This window comes from Rattus rattus, chromosome 16 (genome assembly GCF_011064425.1).
Source record: "Rattus rattus isolate New Zealand chromosome 16, Rrattus_CSIRO_v1, whole genome shotgun sequence".
Taxonomy (NCBI): domain Eukaryota; kingdom Metazoa; phylum Chordata; class Mammalia; order Rodentia; family Muridae; genus Rattus; species Rattus rattus.
In genome coordinates this window covers 38,263,647-38,283,285 of record NC_046169.1, presented here as the reverse complement: position 1 = coordinate 38,283,285, position 19,639 = coordinate 38,263,647, and the positions used below count along the sequence as shown (strand labels likewise).

Below are 19,639 nucleotides of genomic sequence, written 5' to 3'. Positions count from 1 at the left end.
AGGCAGGCTTATAGAAGCTTACAGCAGCCTCAGCACAGCCCTGTCAGGAGGAATGCAGAGCTAACCACCTAACCCCGAGGGACGAGGGACGAGCCGGAGAAAGCCTCCAGAGCCCTTTCAGTCTGGGCCGGGGACAGCACAGCAGATGTGAACCTGAGGGAGGGCCAGCTCTCACAGGCTGACACCTTCTCGTTACAGACGCCCTGCTGGCAGACTTGGAGTCCACCACCTCCCACATCTCCAAACGGCCAGTGTTCTTGTCAGAGGAGCCCCCCTACTCCTACCCAACTGGAAACCACACCTACCAGGAGATTGCAGTGCCACCTCCGGTCCCACCGCCCCCATCCAGCGAGGCCCTCAATGGCACGGTCCTGGACCCCTTAGACCAATGGCAGCCTAGTGGTTCCAGATACGCTCACCAGCAGGTAAGGGTGGGTATATGAGAAGCCCTTAGGGACTTGGGGTAAAAGGAGCTGATCTCCCAGGGATGAGTCAAGTCACTGGAGAAAAGAGGCTGGGGGAATGGACTGTCCACAGCAATACACAGTCCTTCCTATGCACCATGTGAGGGACCAGTGGCCAAGTATTAAGCACCTGACCAGCCTGGGAAATTCCCTGGTGAGACGGCTGTGACAGGGGCTGCCTGGGGGCCGGCTGCTCCTGTCTCCTGTTCCTCCCTGTCCCTGGGGACAGGGCCTGATCACTCTTCCCTCCGCAGCCTCCATCCCCATCGCCCATATACAGCTCCAGCGCCAAAAATTCCAGTGCCTCCAACCCTCAGGACAGTGTCGGCTCCCTTTGTTCCCGAGCAGGCGAGGAGGAACACGTCTACAGGTACAGAGCCAGCACCCCGCGCCACTGGCTTAACTACAGAGGCCCTGAGGCCCCTGCCAGGCCCAGTGCCTGTCAGCGGCTCCCTCTGCCATGTCATGGCGGGCTGGGCTGTCACAGCATCTGTGCAGTTGAGGAACTGAAGCAAAGCTTCCTTCCTCCTTGCCTCACCACATTCCTTCCCTGCCCTCCGCCTCCATGCTGAGGAGACTAACATTCCACCTCTTGGGCCGTGAGCATCTGGGGCCTGCCACATCAGTGGAAGGTGGCGAGGTCTCACTTCTCTCCTCTGCTTCTTGAAGCTTCCCCAACAAGCAGAAGTCAGCAGAGCCGTCACCCACCGTGATGAGCTCCTCCCTGGGCAGCAACCTCTCTGAGCTGGACCGGCTGTTACTGGAGCTGAACGCAGTGCAGCGAAGTCCTTCCGGCTTCTCTGCAGGTATGGTGTCAGTCCAGGCCTCTCGTGAGCCTTTGGGTTCCTGGGGGACGGAGGGACGAGCAATCACTTTGTCTCCTTTTTTCCAAGATGAAGCAGAATCGAGCCCCCCATTGCCCGGTGCCCTGAGTCCCCTTTATGGCGTCCCGGAGAATAACAGTCTCCTGGGGGGCAAAGCAGGGCCGCTCATGAAGGAGAAGCCAAAGCGAAACGGAGGCCGGGGGCTGGAGGATGTGCGGCCCAGCGTGGAGAGCCTCTTGGATGAGCTGGAGAACTCTGTGCCCAGCCCCGTGTGAGTATTTGCTGGGCTGTCCCGAGCTGGGCGCTCGCTCCTGGAGGTCCTGCCCAGACAGGCTCCAGGCTATCATGCCCGTCACTCAGCCTAGAGTCACCTGGTCCCCTTAAGTGCCTGTTATTTGAGGCCCTGGGGATACGTGAGTCATGCGGGTGCCACCCCTGCTGTGCCAGCCATCAGTCAGACTGTTAGCACAGGTTTGCTAATGTCCCAGAGGGCTGACGTCCTGGCTGTGCCAGCGACTACTGACTACTTCGGTCAGCTCTCAAGTCTGTTGTTCCCTCTGTTAATTGGAATAAGCGAAAGTGAGGCACAGGGACCCATGGTCACGGGAATCTCATGTTCAAGGCCAGTTGAGGCTGTACAGTGGGTTCCAGGGCAGTGCAAACTGCACAACCCCTTGTCTTAAAAACAGGAAGCAAACTGTAAAGTAGGTTACGCAGACAGGAATAAGGAGATGGGAGGCCTGGCTCACAGCTCTGGCGCTCACGGGACACGCCTGCTAATGTTAGGTCTTGCTTGTTCATTCAGAGGTAGGGTCTCACTTCACAGACTGTTCTGGAACTCACTAGGTACTAACCCTCGTGCCTCAGCCTCCTGCATGCTGGGTTCACAAGTGTGAACCACCTCGCCTGCCTGCCTGCCTTAACGGTAGTGCTTTTGATGTCATCATGCGTAATAACCTCACACCTTGTACAGCCTTGTAGAGGGGACTTAGTGGTGCTCCCTGTGTTTAACAGGTGAGCTTGCCCCTCCCTGGCAGGGGTTCTTCCTGTAAGGGTCCTGTTTGAGCCACCTGCCCTTTTCTCTGGTCACCTCCCTGGTTGCCCTCTGTCAGGGATGGGGGTCCCTAAGATACTGGGTGCTGGACACCTGATCCCCTGTGGAGCTTGAGTCTGGCTCCCCGGGTTCCCCACTGACAGAGCGCCTGCCTTGCAGCCCGGCCATCACTGTGAACCAGGGAGAGATGAGCAGTCCACAGCGAGTCACCTCCAGCCAGCAGCAGACCAGAATCTCAGCCTCCTCTGCCACCAGGGAGCTGGACGAGCTCATGGCTTCATTGTCAGATTTCAAGGTGATCCCTGTCTTCTCTGTCCCCATCCATTTTCCAATCTGGGGGGGGGGGGAGCTGGCCTGTGGCCCCACAGCACCCTCGGGGAGAGAGGCGAGGTAGTACATGAGCTTCTTAGCAGCCAGTGAAGGCAGAGAAACCAGAGCCTCTTTTAGCTGGGGCATTCCTCCCTCTCCTGGTGTTCCCAGCCGCCCAGGTCAAGGGGTTCGGGAGGCATGGACACTCAGACAAAGGGCCCTGTGTTGATAGCTGCGCTTGCTGGAGGAGGGTGTGTCCTGCTGGGCCCGTGGGATCAGCATCCCATGTCTGAGAGGTCACTTGCCCCAGGGCTGGATCTCCCACGCTAGCTGTCCTCAGAACACCGCTCTCTTTCTGCCAGTGGGGATGGGATTCACCAGCCTTTGCTGCCAGCTTCCTTTTGCCCTCCACTGTCCTCCTGGGGCCTGAGTCCCCAAGAGCCCCGTCTGTGGGAAACCCAGCCTGCCAGGCCCTCGGCCCATCAGCAGGCAGGCATTGTCCCACCCTCCTTCCCCTCCCAGGCCCGCCAGGTCCGCCAGTCCACGCATCTTATGTAGATGTAGTGCCTCGGTAGGGATTAATGCTGACAGAACTCTCCAGTAGTTGCTGACTTCAGCTCCATGTGTGTCAGCCAGAGACCTTTGGGGCGCAGCTCAGGGAATTGAGAACGGAGCCAGGCAGCCTGTCCGTTCTTGGCCCAGAAAGGTGCTTCCTGCCTCTCTTCAGCCATACTCCTGCGGAGCTCAGAGGTGGGAGACTGGGTGCTGTGGCAGTCCAGACTTGTAAACCTCGTTGCCATGGTTCTGAGCGGTGGATCCCCAGTGACTGTGCTGGCTCTCATCCCAAACGCCGTAGTTGTAGACCTTGTAGTCCAGAGCCACTCAAGGAAAAGCCACTTCTGCTGAGCACTAGAGAAAGGACTTTCTGACACAGGAGTGGGCTGGGAGGGACGGCCGGGTGGGCAGTGCATGGAGCTGGTGCCCGTGGCCAGCTTCCCCTGGGTTTGCACCTCACTGTAAGTCCCCTACATGGTTAGTCTGGGTGACTTTGTGAGCATGGCCCTGTGGCTGCTTTCTGATGCCTGGGTCCCCTAAGGTGCAAGGGAGACCCAGAGCAGCTCAGACAAGCATTTCTGGGGTTGGAGCCTTTCCAGAGACCCTGTGCCTTAGGATTGGTGTAGATGGTGGTTCTCAGAGCACTGGTCCACACCTGCGCCCTGCTCACCCCTCCCCGTTTCTCTCTCTTTCCCTTTGTCTTTCTCCTCCAGACTAGCACTTCTGCTGTGGTGCTGAGCTCCCAAGGGCTGCTGCCCGGCTCTACTCCACCTCTGCCCCTCACCCTTCCTCCTCCTCCCACTAAATCCTCCCCTGGAGACCACACCCCAGAGGTCCTCCACACAGAAGGAAATGGTCAGGTCCTTTCACCTTCTGTGGCTCCCAGATGGCTAGGGTTGGGTAGCCTTGAGGAGACATCTGACACTCAGAACTCAAGGCATCCCTCTGTGGTGGCCTCTCAGCAGTCATGTGATGCAAAGAGCCAGGCTCAAGTCAGGCCTCTCCTCTCAGGCTCCATGGGGCCGCCCTTTGGGACTCCCCCATGCCACACTCCACACCCTACTGGGAGCACAGCATCCCAGGGGCCACTGGCCACCCATGTGTGTTCAGAGGAGACTGCGGGTCCCACTGGGAGATGGCCACAGGCTTTGACAGCGTCCAAGCCTGAGATTCCCCATGGAGTGACTTACAGCTTTCAGGAAGGCATTGAGCCACCTGCTGTGGCAGTGGACAGGCAGGCTGTCCTCCCGGACACCTGGGCTCTCACCCAGGAGTGTGGCCTGCAGGAGAGAGCGCAGTCAGAACCAGGGGGCCTGGGAAGCTCGCGTCCTGCTCCGGGGCACAAGGAGCAGCTAGGTGGGAAGACTCCCTGGAAGGGAGGAAGCCTTGGGGGACCCACTGAGGCCCTCGAGAACCCAGGGAAGCCAGAAGGTTCCACGGAAGCTGCTCTGGAGCCCAGGAAGGAGCAGCCGGAGCTGTCTCGTGCCATGGCCCTGGGGACCCCCAGCACCTCGGAGAGGATTTCCACCTCTGGGCAGGCAGGCAGCAGCTCGCGCAGTCACTAGGCATGGCTCTGGCAGGGCTTGAGTGTGGGCCCCTCCTTGCTAACTGCATGTTGCCCTATGAACGTCTGCCTGGGCAGAAAATGCCAGGGCGATGGCCCTGAAGATGTGTTTGGCAGTGATCCTGGGCTGCCAGCTTTGCGTCTGGTGATGCCCCATCTCTCCTGTTTCTTAAGATGTCCTTTAGAGGGGCTGCTCTGACATTGCAGTGCACAGAATGGTTAGACGCATGGATCTGGGGACAACGCTCTGACACCACTCACTACCCATGTGAACTTGGGGGCCACCCAGGGGCTCAGCTTTCCCGTCTTTAAAATGGGAGCACAGATAGCACACTTTCCTTATGCAGAGGGCTAACTGAGGCAATCCCTGGAAAATGGGCAAAACTCAGCGAATGCATGGTTTTCCTTCCTTCCACCGCTGGCTGTCCATCCTGCCTTAGCCTCCTCAGTGCTGGGACTATAGCTGCATGCCACCATGCCTGGCTCTTAAGTGTTTCTTGTAGGACTCTGACTTTATGCCTTCTTCCCAAACCCTTTCCCCCAACATACAAATTGTAAGCTTTAATACATAAACTACACACCAACACTGGCTAAAAGGCGTAAGAAAGGAGAAGCCTCCATCTTTTACTTAAGTTGTGAGGAGAGAAGCGAGGGACGGGTAGGAACATCCTGCTGACTCCTGTCAAGGAGAGAGCAGCTGACATCTACAAGTATTTTGCCCATGGTTAGAGGCTGACTTGGGAGTGAACGCTGGGTGATAGGACTCTCTTCAGCTCTGGCTGCTTCCTGCTGTCACCTACCCCAGCTTGCCTCTGTGCTGTTCTGCTTTGGCGTCCCGTGACCCCTCGTGTGGACTGAGTAGCATTCTGCCTTGGCTTGCAATGGGATGGTGACGGCTTTGTCCTCCTCCCCCAGATCCGCTCTGTGATCAGGAGGAGCCGGGAGACAGGCCACGTACATCCCATGTCCCGGGAACCCTCCCCTCGCCGCAGGCTGGACCCTGCCACCCTGAGCAGGAACCCATCCCAGGAGCAGCTCATTGCAGAGCTGCAGGGCCGGCTGGGTATCCAGCTGGCGGCAGAGGAGGAGGCCAGGGCCTCTGCCCAGGACTGGCTGACCGAAGGCGTAGTTATCACCGTGCAGCCGCGAGGGAGGCGGGCCGGGGGGCAGCTGGTAGAGAAGGTAGCCAGCCGATGTGGGCCGGAGCCCGGGAAGTGGGGGTCTGGAGGCTCCCTCAGCCCTAGTGCTGACTGAAAAAGATTTTGGGGTGGTGGGCCGGTTTCTGCATTTTATGGCCTTACGACAAGGCTGGACATCACCCCTCCACCCTCCACTGCTGCTGAATTCTTACCTTCCTGTCTCTTTCCCCTCTCTCCCTCCCAGGTTGTCTACCCTCCTGACTCCCCCATCCCCCTGAGAAGAACCACCTCTGTTGTATCTCCTCCTCCTCCTGCCCCTTTGCTCCAGGATCACCCTGACACTTCGGCCAGCAGCTCTCCTCTCCAGCCCAGCCTGCCCACTCCCTCCTGTCCAGGGCCCTTGGCTGGTTCTTCTGCTTCTTCTGGGGTCCAGACTGCAGGGGAAAATCCCCAGGAGGAGGGTGGGCGCGGCCCTCCTGGTCTCACTTCTGTGCCCCACACTGTGAGGTCTGTGGGCTGCCAGACCAATGAGGACCCACTCTTCCACCCGATGCAGGCAGGCCTCCCGGCACCTCACCCTACACCTCACACCCGTGCCCTGTCCATCCCGAGCCACCTCCCGACTCTGAGGAAGCTACAGAAGCCCGCACTCACACAGGCACGGAGGGCTCTGTCCTCCGACCTCACCCTACTCACCGTACTCATGCAGTAACCGAAGTCCTTCCTTAGAGCCTGCCTCTGGGTCCTCCTGACCCTGATATCTAGGCCCCACCTCAGCAGATCACCCCCGACCCCTTCCCTCGGGTTCCTCAGCCCTTGTTGGCCTGGGCCATTGTTAAGGCCTCAACGTTTACCTGTGTGGCTCACCCCTTCTGCCTCCCCCTTTCTCCTAGGCCTCTGTCTCAGGTTCTTTTGTTCGAGATATATATTCTCTCTGTCTCTCTGTCTCTCTCTGTCTCCCCAACCCCTCCCCCCGCCTTTCTGCTGTTGCCAGTGTGGAATAATCCAGACAAGGCCTCTCAGTCTTAGTCGTTAAACAGTGTCTTCTCCTCTCTTTGCCACCTAAGATGCAGGGCCTGGAACAGAGAGTGGATGCAGAGCGGCAGTGGGCAGCCGGCTGGCCCCCCAGCAGCAGGCAGAGCAGCCCTGAAGGGCAGGACGAGGGAGGGGTCAGTGCTTGCCTGGGGCTGAGTCCTTGCTTGGCATGTTGTCTGTGGGCTTGGTCATCCAGCGGGGTGCCGGCAGCCCTGCTCGCCTGCCTTCCAGCTGCCTGCTGATGTCACCCCCCCCCCCAGGACAGTGTGCCTTTGCCTCAGTCAGCCCGTCTGTTGAGGGTAGAGAGCCTCATGGGTGTTCGGCTCTGAGTTGCCCACACCAGGCCCTGGAAATCTGACTGGCTCTCTCTGTGTCCACAGTTCATGGCCCAGGGGAAAACCGGGAGCAGCTCGCCTCCTGGGGGCCTCTCAAAGCCTGGGAGCCAGCTTGACAGCATGTTGGGGAGTCTGCAGTCCGACCTGAACAAGCTGGGGGTCGCCACTGTTGCCAAAGGGGTCTGTGGAGCCTGCAAGAAGCCCATTGCTGGGCAGGTAAGCAGGGGAGGTAGGCACTGGGACCTTGGCTTCTGACCTCAGCCTGAGTGACTTTGCGTCTGTCTTGTCAGGTGGTGACTGCCATGGGGAAGACATGGCACCCCGAGCACTTTGTGTGCACCCACTGCCAGGAAGAGATTGGCTCCCGGAACTTCTTCGAGCGGGACGGACAACCCTACTGTGAAAAGGACTACCACAGCCTCTTCTCCCCACGCTGCTACTACTGCAACGGGCCCATCTTGGATGTGAGCGTGCGCAGTGGGCGGGGGGCTGCGCCTCTGGGCTCTGGGCCGTCTGCTCCTTTTATCTTCTGTGGTCGGCAGTCCCAAGGCTTACCCAGGCAGGAGATGGTGGGGTAGGGCTGAGAGTCTGACCTGGTGACCCCAGCAGCCCAGGTGCCTGTTAGGTGGCTCCACCTCCCACCCTGGAGTCCTGGTGCACAGTGGGCTGGGTGCCCGGTGGGTTCCCACAGTCTGTGCTGTAGGGGGCGCTCCAGAGTCTGTCCCTTTACTTAGAGAGTAGGGTCACAGTCAAACCGGTGAACCCATGAATTTGAGCTCAAAGTTTGAGCAGAAAGGTGTGTGCGTGTGTGCGTGCGTGCGTGTGTGTGTGTATGTCTGTCAGTTGGAGATGTATTTGTGTGTCTCAGTCAGAGGTGTGTGTGTGTGTGTGTCTGTCAGTTGGAGATGTATTTGTGTGTCTCTGTCAGTTGGAGGTGTGTGTGTGTGTCTGTCAGGAGATTGTGTGTGTAGAGGTGTGTGTGTGCGCCTGTGTGTGTGTGTGTGTGTCTGTCGGAGATTGTGTGTGTATGTGTGTGTGTCTGTGTGTGTGTCTGTCTGTGTGTGTGTGTGTGTGTGTGTGTGTGTGTGTGTGTGTGTGTGTGTCTGTGTGTGTGTGTGTGTGTGTGTGTGTGTGTGTGTGTGTGTATGTGTTGGAGGTGTGTGTGTGTGTGTGTGTGTGTGTGTGTCGGAGGTGTGTGTGTGTGTGTCTGTCAGTCGGAGGTGTGTGTGTGTCTGTCTGTCAGTCGGAGGTGTGTGTGTGTGTCTGTCTGTCAGTCGGAGGGGTGTGTGTGTGTGTGTGTCTGTCAGTCGGGGGGTGTGTGTGTGTGTGTCTGTCAGTCGGAGGGGTGTGTGTGTGTGTGTCTGTCTGGTGGGGGGGTGTGTGTGTGTGTGTCTGTCAGTCGGGGGTGTGTGTGTGTGTGTGTTGGAGGTGTGTGTGTCTGTCTGTCTGTCAGTCGGAGGGGTGTGTGTGTGTGTGTCTGTCAGTCGGAGGGTGTGTGTGTGTGTGTGTGTGTGTGTGTGTGTGTGTGTCTGTCAGTCGGAGGTGTGTGTTCAGCAGGGGGTCTGAACACTTGTGTTTGCAGTTGTCAGTCAGAGCCTTTGTGTGTGTGTGTGTGTGTGTCCTCCCTTCAGCAGCTGTTTGAGCAGGTGCTCCTCCCTCGCGCAGGGGTGCGCTGGGAAGGAAAGCCTTCTCCATGTGCCTTTTTTTCTGCTTTCACAGAAAGTGGTGACAGCACTGGACCGCACATGGCACCCGGAACACTTCTTCTGTGCCCAGTGTGGAGCCTTCTTTGGTCCAGAAGGTACGGCTGGGTTGGAAGGCCTGCCCGTCATGCCCTGGGACGTCCCAGAAGGAGGTGGGGGAGCTGGCTGATGCAGGACTGGGGTGGCTTCATGTCTACCTCTGAACGCCACCCCCTTGCGGTCATCAGGGTTCCACGAGAAAGACGGCAAAGCCTACTGTCGGAAGGATTACTTCGACATGTTCGCGCCCAAGTGTGGCGGCTGTGCCCGTGCCATCCTGGAGAACTACATCTCGGCCCTCAACACTCTCTGGCACCCCGAATGCTTTGTGTGCAGGGTAAGGGGTGCCTGCATTCAGCCAGAGAGCCCGGGAGCAGGCAGTGGGAGAGGGGTTTTCTGGTAGTGCCTGTGTTTAGGGCTCTCAGGGAGTGAGCAGGGCTGGGGTCCGCATGCGTGCTTCAAGTCCCAAAAGGCCAGCTGGGCTGAGACGAGCCAGGTCGAGGTGTTCTGCGCTCCAGTGTGTCAGCCTCCGTGCTCACACTGGACAGAGCCTGTGACACTCAAATGACGCATGATGAATCCTGAGGCTTCACAGGAGCGGGCATTGCTTCTAAGCTGATCTGTGGGGTAACAGGTCCCCAGCAAGGGCCTCTGGACAAGTAAGCCGGGAACACTTGCTGTAGGCCTGAACCTTGTCGTACCTGCGTGTGCACACTAATCTGAATGGGGGTCCAGAAGGTGAAGTAAGTGTGTCCGTTTCTGGTAACATCTTTACGGCCACCTGTGTAAATCCAGAACTCACACCTCTGGTTGTAGGCCGTGCCCTTAGCAGCAAGTGTGGCTGGATCACGTCACTTACACGCCTCTTCTCCCTCTGGGGGACAGTGAAGGGTTTAGCCTAGCTCGCAGGAAACGGTGAGCAAGGCAGGTCATTACGAGGGTGACGGTCCTTTGGCAGGCCATTACGAGGGTGACGGTCCTCCATTACGGGGGTGACGGTCCTCCATTACGGGGGTGACGGTCCTCCATTACGGGGGTGACGGTCCTCCATTACGGGGGTGACGGTCCTCCATTACGAGGGTGACGGTCCTCCATTACGGGGGTGACGGTCCTCCATTACGGGGGGCGGTCCTCCATTACGGGGTCCTCCATTACGGGGTGACGGTCCCTCCATTGACGGGTCCTCCATTACGGGGTGACGGTCCTCCATTACGGGGTGACGGTCCTCCATTACGGGGGTGGACGGTCCTCCATTACGGGGGGGGACGGTCCTCCATTACGGGGTGACCTCCATTATTCTGAGGGGTGACCCTCCATTTGAGCCATTACGAGTGGGTCCTCCATTACGGGGAGGTCCTCCATTACGGGGTGACGCCCAGGACGGCTCCTGAGCCTCCTCTCTTCTGCTGGCAGGAGTGCTTCACGCCCTTCGTCAATGGCAGCTTCTTCGAGCACGACGGGCAGCCATATTGTGAGGTGCACTACCACGAGCGTCGCGGCTCGCTGTGCTCCGGCTGCCAGAAGCCCATCACCGGCCGCTGCATCACCGCCATGGCCAAGAAGTTCCACCCCGAGCACTTCGTGTGCGCCTTTTGCCTCAAGCAGCTCAACAAGGGCACCTTCAAGGAGCAGAACGACAAGCCCTACTGTCAGAGCTGCTTCCTGAAGCTCTTCTGTTAGGCCCGCTCCTGCACCCGCCCCTCCCCAGCCAGCGCCACCCACTGCCACTGCGACCCAACACAAACTGGAACTCGTCCTCAGCAGGCGTAGGGTAGGGCACTGTGGCTGTCCTGCCTGTTTCTCATCCCTACCAGAGCCAAAGGGGCCTCCTCCCCCTCCATGGCTCTCCTGGGCTCTGTGCACTTCATCTTCACCAGAGGTGGAAGCTGCCACCCAGTTGTCCCGCGTATGTCCCCAAGAGCCAGCACCCCACACTGGAGCCATTCATAGTCACCTTTTAGCAGTGCGGTCGCTAGGAGGGCAGAGAGGGTCAGCTAGGAGCTCTTTTATCCGTCTCCAAACCTCATTACCCTAGTGTATTGGGGACACCGGGCCCCTGTAGACAGTGCCAGCATAAACTCACCCACAGGCCACCAAAGGCACCCTGGGTGCCAGCACCCAGTCTCCCAGAGTCTGTGACTGCCCCGGGTCTCCGAGAAAGGTTTCTCCAGCAATAACATTTTATATAGACACACGCTTCATCTCTGGGGACGGCGTGAGGTGGGAGTGTCACCCGCCCCTCATCACTGTACCAACTTTGATAGATTTCTACACTGAGGTCCAACTTCGTACTGCTCAAGTTGCTTTTATGTATCTCCACAAGATGACTGAAGAGATTTAAAGAACGCCCCCTTTTGTACTCTCGTCTGCCCGCTGCCGCTGGCTCAGCCAGTGGCCTTGGTTTTGGTGTGGACTTCGCTTTGTACTGAGCTTGGGGTGGGGAAACAGTTTGTATCTTATTTTATTTCTTAGCACAATGAGTTGGGAGCAGCTCTGTAATGACTTCTGTAACCTCACAGCTCCCAGGACTGTTTTTAAACTGCTGTATTCTCAAACCCTTCCCTTACTGCCCAGGCCAACACTCTTCATTAAGAACTGGTCCAAGAATGTTCAGCCCTTTGGACCTGGAATTTTGAACCTCATGTGTCCTGTTCCCAAGGCAGGCAAAGGGGAAAGACATCCTGCCTGCGTAAGCCATCGGGAGCCAGCCTCTGTTCTCTGTGAGCTCCTTGGCAACAAGGAGAACCCGCCTCATTGCTTCTCTGGGGCTCCCTCTTCTGCCTTCTCAGGAAAGCTGGTGTCCGACTTTGACTAGGAAGATCATAAAGGGTCTCTACTCTCAATTCTACTGGGTGCATCTCTCCCTCAAACTCCCTGGTGACCGGGGCAAAGGCTGTTCCCTCTCACAGGGGGGCATGTCTGGGGCAGGGGCGTCTGAGAAGAATGTTCCAAGTTGGTACGAGGGAAGCTGGCAGGGTTTGGGGCAGAGGGACACGATCCCGTTGTTAGAGCAACAGGAAGTCCGTCCCAGAGCTCCCATTCCAAAGGATGAGATGGGAGCAGCCAGCTTGGAAAAAAAAGCTCCTGGAAAAGGCACTCCGGAAGGTTCCATAGGCTGGGGACCTACACAGTACATCAGCTTCCTAGCAGAGGCCCAGTGTGATGGGGTCCCAGACAAGGGTCCTCAGTCAGGGCTGGGCTAGCAGCAGCCCAGCTCAAGGTCAGCTCGGGCACTGCAGACGACACCGACCGACATTTCCACCCACAGGCCTTACTGCTCTGTTTACAGTGACCTACCTGCTCCAGGCCCCTCCAAGAAGAGATGGGGGTACCTGGAGGGCCATTCTCTGGGTCATGGATATATGATCATTTGATTTTTTTTTTCCTTACCTTAAACCTCTAACCTGCCTTTTCCCATTTCAACTCCTGTGATTTATGCCAATAAAGTTTGCCATGATTTTCACCCGATCTGGGGTTATTTCTTGGGAGTTTGGTCTAGTTGCCACAACAGAGAAACCAGAATCTCTCTAGACGCAGAAGAGTCCTCCAGAGAAGGCGGACAATTGATGTTTTCTTCCTGGGGTTCCAGAAAGCCAGAGAATGGGATCCTGGGAGCGTGCGGTGGCCGTGGGTCCTACTGAGATTTACTGGTCTAGCCTCGGAAGTACTGACTGAGCCCACAGGGGCAGGTCCTGCTCTAGGGCTATCATGTGGACTCACCGAAGGTGTCTCCCTGAGGGCCTGTTGGGTGACCTTCCAGTCTGTGATCATGGAGAAAGAACAGAGCGGAGATCACAAGTTCCAGAGAACACCTTGGTGTAACTAACCCTTTCCGTACGCAATGCCAGAGACTTCCTGCAGCTGGTCAGTCTCTACTGCCCCCTTGTGGTCATGCCCGTATATGCAGGCTTCCTCCTGTCAGGCCTGGGCCCCAAAATTGGATGGAAGTTTTCATTCTTCCTAGGTTCAGTCTCCCTGTCCTTTAGAGCAGGTTTCCAGGCAGCACGGTAAATGGTATTCTGAATGATGGACTCTATTACGGTGAGCTTGGAAGTGACCGTGACCTTTGACACCCACTCAGAGGTAATGACTTGGTTTCTTTTCCCCACCCCAATGTCTCATTCTTCTAGAAATGAGTGTGATTGGCTTTCTCTGTGATGCTTTGAGGATGCCTTCCCATGCCACTGGGTATAGATTTGCACCATTTCTAATGGCTCCATAGCATGATGTTATATCAGTGTAACATCAATTAGGGATGGTATTTATATCGTCAGAGCCAGGATGTCTTTGGAAGTGCACCATTGTCAGGTGTATGCACTTAGAAAAGTGCACTTAGAGAAAGACAGAAGAAGGGTTTGGATTTGACTGTGGAGCACAGCGAGGCCCCTGAACCTGTTTCTGGATCCTTCTGAAATCATCAGATGATTCAGCTTCTCTGGGAGCTTTCTTGTGGATACAGTGTTGCACCTCAGGACTGAGGGAGACAGTGGAATGTCAGGAACACGTGCCAGTACTTAGCACAGTGCTGAGCGTGCAGAATCCTGGTCATTAAAGAGCGACCTCAGCAGTCACTGATTCCAGCAGTCCTCAGACTGGGCCGATCTTCAAAGGCATCAGGAAGCTTTAAAACAATAGACTGCTTGTCTAGTGCGAACAAGGCCCTAGGTTCAATATCTTCCCCCATATATACACATTTATATATAGAGAGATAATTATTTATTTATGGGTCTGGAGAGACAGCAAGAACGAGTTCTGTTCTCTCAGAGGCCCCGAGTTCAGTTCCCAGCCAATGTCAGAAAGCTCCCAAACACATGACTCTTCTCTGACATCCCCCAGCCTCACACATGTGGCGTGCATTTGCTCAGACTCACACACAGGCACATAAATGCACATCAAGCCCTTAAAAAAACAGAAACACACATTCCTGGTTCCTAAAACTAGGACAGTTTTTCCTCCTGTCTCCACTCTACCTGAGCAAGTGAGAATCTCTGTTGAGCGTGTCCGAGGCCACTTGTGACCAACAAATATTTGTTACCACTGTGGGTCCCATTCCACCTGTCAAAATGTTCCTTTCCCCTAGGCTAGCAAGGGTGGGGCTCAGGATTCTGATATCCAGTCTAGCCAGTTTACTGCTGCTTTCTTGAGCAGGAGACGTCTTTTCACACTGTCCCCAAACCCGAGTAAAGGGCTTAGAAGTTTCACAAACACATGTGTTCCCAGCCCCTGTCCGGGCAGAATCTGCTGGAGTAGGACCCAGCGTGTCACGTGTGGGATATCAGAGGGGACATTAAAACGTATGTCTCAGCTTACTGTGATGGGCAGGAGTGCAAGGCTGGGGCACGCTACAGAGTGAGACTGTCTCAAAGTAAAACAATTATCCAAATAAATGTTAAATGAACATATATATAATATATATTATATTATTCATATATGCTAACATGTATCGATTATTTTCTCCTGTATCCCAGGAAGGGAGAAAAGGTGGTCAATAAAGTGGAAGTACTTCTTAAGACAACACAGCAAGTGGCAGAATAAAGTTTAGGGTCTGGGTCATCTGGCTGCATAGCCTGCAGTCACCCAGTCAACAAATACTTATATGCCCACTGTCTGGCTGGCACAGAGAAAAATCTCTGCTCCTGTGGAGCTTACATTTTTGTAGGGAGGCTGACAAACATAATGTGGTGAATTATACAGCGAGTTAGACGGTGTAAGTGCTGCGGGAGAAGGCAGGAGAGTGAAGGAAGGTAGGTTTGGTTTTTGCCCCCGCCCTTAGAATTCGAAATCAACAGCCAGGGAAGATCTTCTTGAGTAGATAGCATTTGCAGCGGGACTAGGGGGGAAAAAAGCCCTAAAATAAAGGCATACTCTTGAAGGGGCAGAGAAAGGGCAAAGAGATCAGGTTAGAGACAGACACATCAGTAGGAAAGCAAGAAACCAGACGGCGACGGTGGAAACGGTAGGACCTTGAATATAGGCTACGTTTTAGGCTTTTACTCAGAGAAAGCGGGAACCTTTGATGAGTTTTGTGGAGGTGAGGATGTAGGTTTTGAAAGGAAGAACAAGAGGGGACTAGAGCATCTGGTAGGATTTTCCAGAAGTTGGTTTCGTTGTACTGATTTAGCGACGCTGCAGGGCGGCTCCGACCCAGCAGAGGGCAGCAGGTCTGGGAGCGCTCCTCCTACAACACAGTGCGGTCTTTACTTTACCCACTTGCTGGAGTGGCAGCCGCATCAGCCAATAGCTGCGTACATTAACTAGTGAGGCGGGACGGTTGATGGCGCCAGCCAATAGGCATGGACGTCGTCCTAGTTTACGAGGCCTCCTGGTTCTCCTATAAAAGGCACTGGCGACCACACCGCACTTCTCTCGCCAGGCGTCCTCATTAGAGGTTCGGGTTGTTTTTGTGTGTGTGTTTGCGGGAGGGCGGCAGTAGCATGGGGACGCCGGGGTCGGGACCGACGGGCTCGGGGAGGCTCGGGGTCGGGCTGCTTGTCCCTCCTGCGGCCTCTCCAGCTCACCGGCTCGCGCTATTGGCGGCCGCAGCCGCGGGCCCAGCTCCGCGTGGCGGGCAAGGCCTAGGCCTCGGATCGGTGCTGGTGTCGGACTTACCAGGCTTACGCTGCCCCTCTCTCCCCAGTGACATCGTCTTTAAACCCCGCGTGGCAATCCCTGACGCACCGCCGTGATGCCCAGGGAAGACAGGGCGACCTGGAAGTCCAACTACTTCCTTAAGATCATCGTAAGTGCGGAGCGGGCCGTGGACTCTCCGCTTCCGCCCCGGTCTTAGTGGGGCAGTCGCTTGCCACGCTCCTTAGGAGAATTAGGCATTCTGCTGGGAGTTCCATCATCTCAGGTCCCCCTTTTCGGAACTAGCTCACTCACCCAGAGGAACCCTTCCGGTCTGTGCAAGGGGCTGAGACTGGAGTGATTCATCTTTAAGTTAGGCTTCTTGTTGCACACCTGAGACCTGCCAGACTGGTGTCCAGACTTAGTTATCAGAGAGTATCAGAGGCGTTTGAGGCGGCTTTTAACCAGGCATGAGCCTTTGATATTTCACAACCTAAGTTCTCCCACCAGCTGTAAAATAGTTTGTTTTCTGGGCTCCGAGTCTCTTTCCCTAGTCAGTCACTTTGGGCAGCCAGGCGTCCCTTATGTTAAAAAAGTAAAACTCGGGGTTGGAGATTTGGCTCAGTGGAAGAGCGCTTGCCTAGGAAGCACAAGGCCCTGGGTTTGGTCACCAGCCGGGGGGAGAATAAAACTCAGTTACTGGAGGTAGAGCGTCCCCGTAGAGCTGGCCTGGAATTAGCAACTAAGCCTCACCTGGCATTACAGGCATGTGCCACCACACCCAGCTAAAAGTTTTGGCTGTGTTGGGAATTTTGTGGTATTCATAACCAGCAGGTGAGTTGTATCTGATAAGGCAGATGTTAAGGTCAGGCCGCTGGCGCCTGCTGAGAAGCAATGTAGCTTAAGCGTTGGAAGTTGGAAGCGTGAAGGAGAAGCAGTGGGTGGCTAGTGGTTGCACGGTTTGGTTTGGCTGGGTTTTGTTCCCCGCACAAACTTGGTGTCTTTCTGGCTTTCTTCATAGCAACTTTTGGATGACTACCCAAAATGCTTCATCGTGGGAGCAGACAATGTGGGCTCCAAGCAGATGCAGCAGATCCGCATGTCCCTCCGAGGGAAGGCTGTGGTGCTGATGGGCAAGAACACCATGATGCGCAAGGCCATTCGGGGCCACCTGGAGAACAACCCCGCTCTGGAGAAGCTGCTGCCTCACATCCGGGGGAACGTGGGCTTTGTGTTCACCAAGGAGGACCTCACCGAGATTAGGGACATGCTGCTGGCCAATAAGGTAAGGGGCGGTCGGACGGATGAGAGAAGGTAGCCGTGCTCCGGTGTACGAGTGGGGGTTACCACGGAATACCTTCGTTCTGTTTTTAGGTGCCAGCTGCTGCCCGAGCCGGTGCCATCGCCCCATGTGAGGTCACAGTGCCTGCTCAGAACACCGGTCTGGGGCCCGAGAAGACCTCTTTCTTCCAAGCTTTGGGCATCACCACTAAAATCTCCAGAGGTACCATTGAAATCCTGGTGAGTAGCCATGGCTTGCAGTGGTAACTCGGTATTGCAGAGTCCTTGGGATTGGACCTTCTGTGTGTCTGGGTGGTAACTGCTCTTCTCTTCCTCAGAGTGATGTGCAGCTGATAAAGACTGGAGACAAGGTGGGAGCCAGCGAAGCCACACTGCTGAACATGTTGAACATCTCCCCCTTCTCCTTCGGGCTGATCATCCAGCAGGTGTTTGACAATGGCAGCATCTACAGCCCGGAAGTGCTGGACATCACAGAGCAGGCCCTGCACACTCGCTTCCTAGAGGTATGCCCCAGCTCTGTCCTCTGAGACAAGAGCTGAGCACCCTCAGTTTGTCCACTTTGCCACCTATAAAAGGAGGAAAGGACCAAGGTCTGGCGGGGAGGTTGGTGGTTTGGTGACTTGCTTGTGCTGGGAATCTAAAGGTCGCTAAGGGCCTGTGATAACCAGACACTGGCTGTGGTAGCCCTGGTCTTTACTCCCAGCAGAGGTGTTCTACCTGCTAATGGTCAGCAACTACGTTTCAGAAGTCACTATAAAGTTATATTGAGCACCCAGGTCTGGAGAAAGGGGGAGCACAAACTGGTGACTCTTGCCCTGCCCGGAGCGTCTGGTGTGAGAGGGCCTGGAGTCTGAGGTGACCTAAAATGTCACTCTTGTCTCCCCTGCAGGGTGTCCGCAATGTGGCCAGCGTCTGTCTGCAGATTGGCTACCCAACTGTTGCCTCAGTGCCTCACTCCATCATCAATGGATACAAGAGGGTCCTGGCTTTGTCTGTGGAGACTGACTACACCTTCCCACTGGCTGAAAAGGTAAGGCTGTCCTTTCAGGACCACAGAGGCCTGACAGGTGGCAGTCTGCTGAGTGAGTGTATTCACTATTTCACACAGGAGGTACCTTGTGAGACAAGACAGGGTTTCATGGAGCCAAAGCTGATCTTACACCCTAGTTGGGTGATCTTGAATCCAAGTATTTATAAGTATATGCACTTTTGGGGGTTGTCACCAGTGCTGGGGCAAACACTACCAACAGCATTAACACATGCCCAGTGTGCTGTTGCTTACTCATTAAGACTGGGTGGCCTGAGGAATCCACTTTTGAAAGCTAGATGTGGCCCATAATCCCATTAGGATTGCTTCAGTTTGAGCCTGCCCTGAGCTGGAGCCAGATGCTTATTAAAAATGGGGAAAGTGATGGGAACAAGGGCATGCGTCCTCTCATTAAAAGATGACAGACCCGCAGAGCTGGGCTATCCTGACCTGTTGGGCAGCTTCACATTGGAGAGCTGTCAGGCCGTCCTTAGCAGGAAGGGTGTAGGCTGTACAACAATTATGATCACGCTGTCTCTTCTCCCTCAAGGTCAAGGCCTTCCTGGCCGATCCATCTGCATTTGCAGCTGCAGCCCCTGTGGCTGCTGCCACCACTGCTGCTCCTGCAGCTGCTGCTGCCCCAGCCAAGGCCGAAGCAAAGGAAGAGTCGGAGGAATCAGATGAGGATATGGGATTCGGTCTTTTCGACTAAGCCCCTCACACCAAGTCAGCCTGCTTAATTTGAGAAAGATGGAAATAAAGGCTTACTTCTCTTAAAGCTCTGTCTGAATTTATTTAGTTTGTTCACTTAAGCAGTTAAAAGCAAAAACATTCTTTAGGGAGATACTTTGTGTTGGCATCTATATTTCTAAAAATAAAGCTCCTAGTGGCTTTGTGGGTTTTGTTTGGCTTTTTTGTTTGTTTTTGAGACAGGGTCTCCTGACTTTGTAGCCATGGCTGACCTGGGACAAAGATTTTCCCCTCCTGAGTCCTGGGAATTGAATTTATTTTCTTCTGGTAGTTCTCCTTGTCCATGGGAGATATGTGTTGCAAGATACTATATGTCCCCAGATGCCCACTTAAGAGGTCTATAGGTATGTCAACTCTGAACAGTTTAACCTTGGTCTTTAGGTCTGCTTTCTGCACTTCACTGGGTGTCCAAGCCAGTGTTTGTACTAAGTACCCTTACCACTCCAAGCTAGGGTGATGCAGGCCCCAGAGCCCCATGGTGTAAGGTTGAGGCAGGGGTAGAATGCTAGGTTTGGGCTAGAGGAGGTTAAGGTCTGAAGTCCCAGACAGTGGGCCTGGGATGATCTTTGTGACATTGTGCATGCACCACATGGGGATTGAACTAAAGTGCCTGGGAGTTGGTTAGAAGTTGATCTCCCTCAGCCTTCTGGATGCAGTAATTACAGGCAACTGCTGTCTGTTTAGTAATAAAGTTAATACTTGCGTTTGTGTATTTAGAATGCACAGTTGAGTTTCCATGTGGAATAGGGTGCTGGCTACTGCTTTTTTTCTAGGTTAAGGGAATTCAACTGGTAGAAGCCACAGCTTTCTTGAATACAGGGACAGTTTGTAACTAGCCACTAAGGTGTGCATATACGGTTGCTTTGTTGTAGTTGGGAGGCTGCAAGCTAAGAGTAATGTGCTAGAAAAAGTGGTTTTAAGATTCTCTAAAATGTATTTTCAGTCATTGTGCATCACAGGTAACTAGACAAA

The 19,639-nt window shown here is 55.1% G+C and overlaps 2 protein-coding genes across 6 annotated transcripts in view; both read left to right on the top strand.

Annotated features, from left to right (window-relative positions):
- The window catches only part of Pxn (paxillin), a 47,254-nt gene extending 34,765 nt beyond the window's left edge, over window positions 1–12,489 (top strand). For 2 of the 5 annotated variants that reach the window (XM_032886554.1, XM_032886558.1), the window contains exons 2-8: window positions 199–425; window positions 719–834; window positions 1,134–1,270; window positions 1,358–1,559; window positions 2,502–2,637; window positions 3,920–4,744; window positions 5,686–6,970. In XM_032886554.1, the coding sequence (XP_032742445.1) occupies window positions 199–425; window positions 719–834; window positions 1,134–1,270; window positions 1,358–1,559; window positions 2,502–2,637; window positions 3,920–4,744; window positions 5,686–6,024 (1,982 nt within the window). In that variant the 3' untranslated portion in view covers window positions 6,025–6,970. The other 3 variants (XM_032886555.1, XM_032886557.1, XM_032886556.1) reach the window with 3 other exon arrangements.
- A 2,829-nt stretch (window positions 12,490–15,318) lies between these two features.
- Window positions 15,319–18,695, top strand: Rplp0 (ribosomal protein lateral stalk subunit P0). Its single transcript, XM_032886710.1, has 7 exons — window positions 15,319–15,409; window positions 15,659–15,760; window positions 16,610–16,873; window positions 16,963–17,109; window positions 17,208–17,393; window positions 17,780–17,920; window positions 18,468–18,695. Exons 2-7 carry the CDS (start codon window positions 15,707–15,709, stop codon window positions 18,627–18,629), a joined length of 954 nt encoding a protein of 317 aa, XP_032742601.1. The 5' UTR covers window positions 15,319–15,409; window positions 15,659–15,706; the 3' UTR covers window positions 18,630–18,695.
- The last annotated feature ends 944 nt before the right edge of the window (window positions 18,696–19,639 follow it).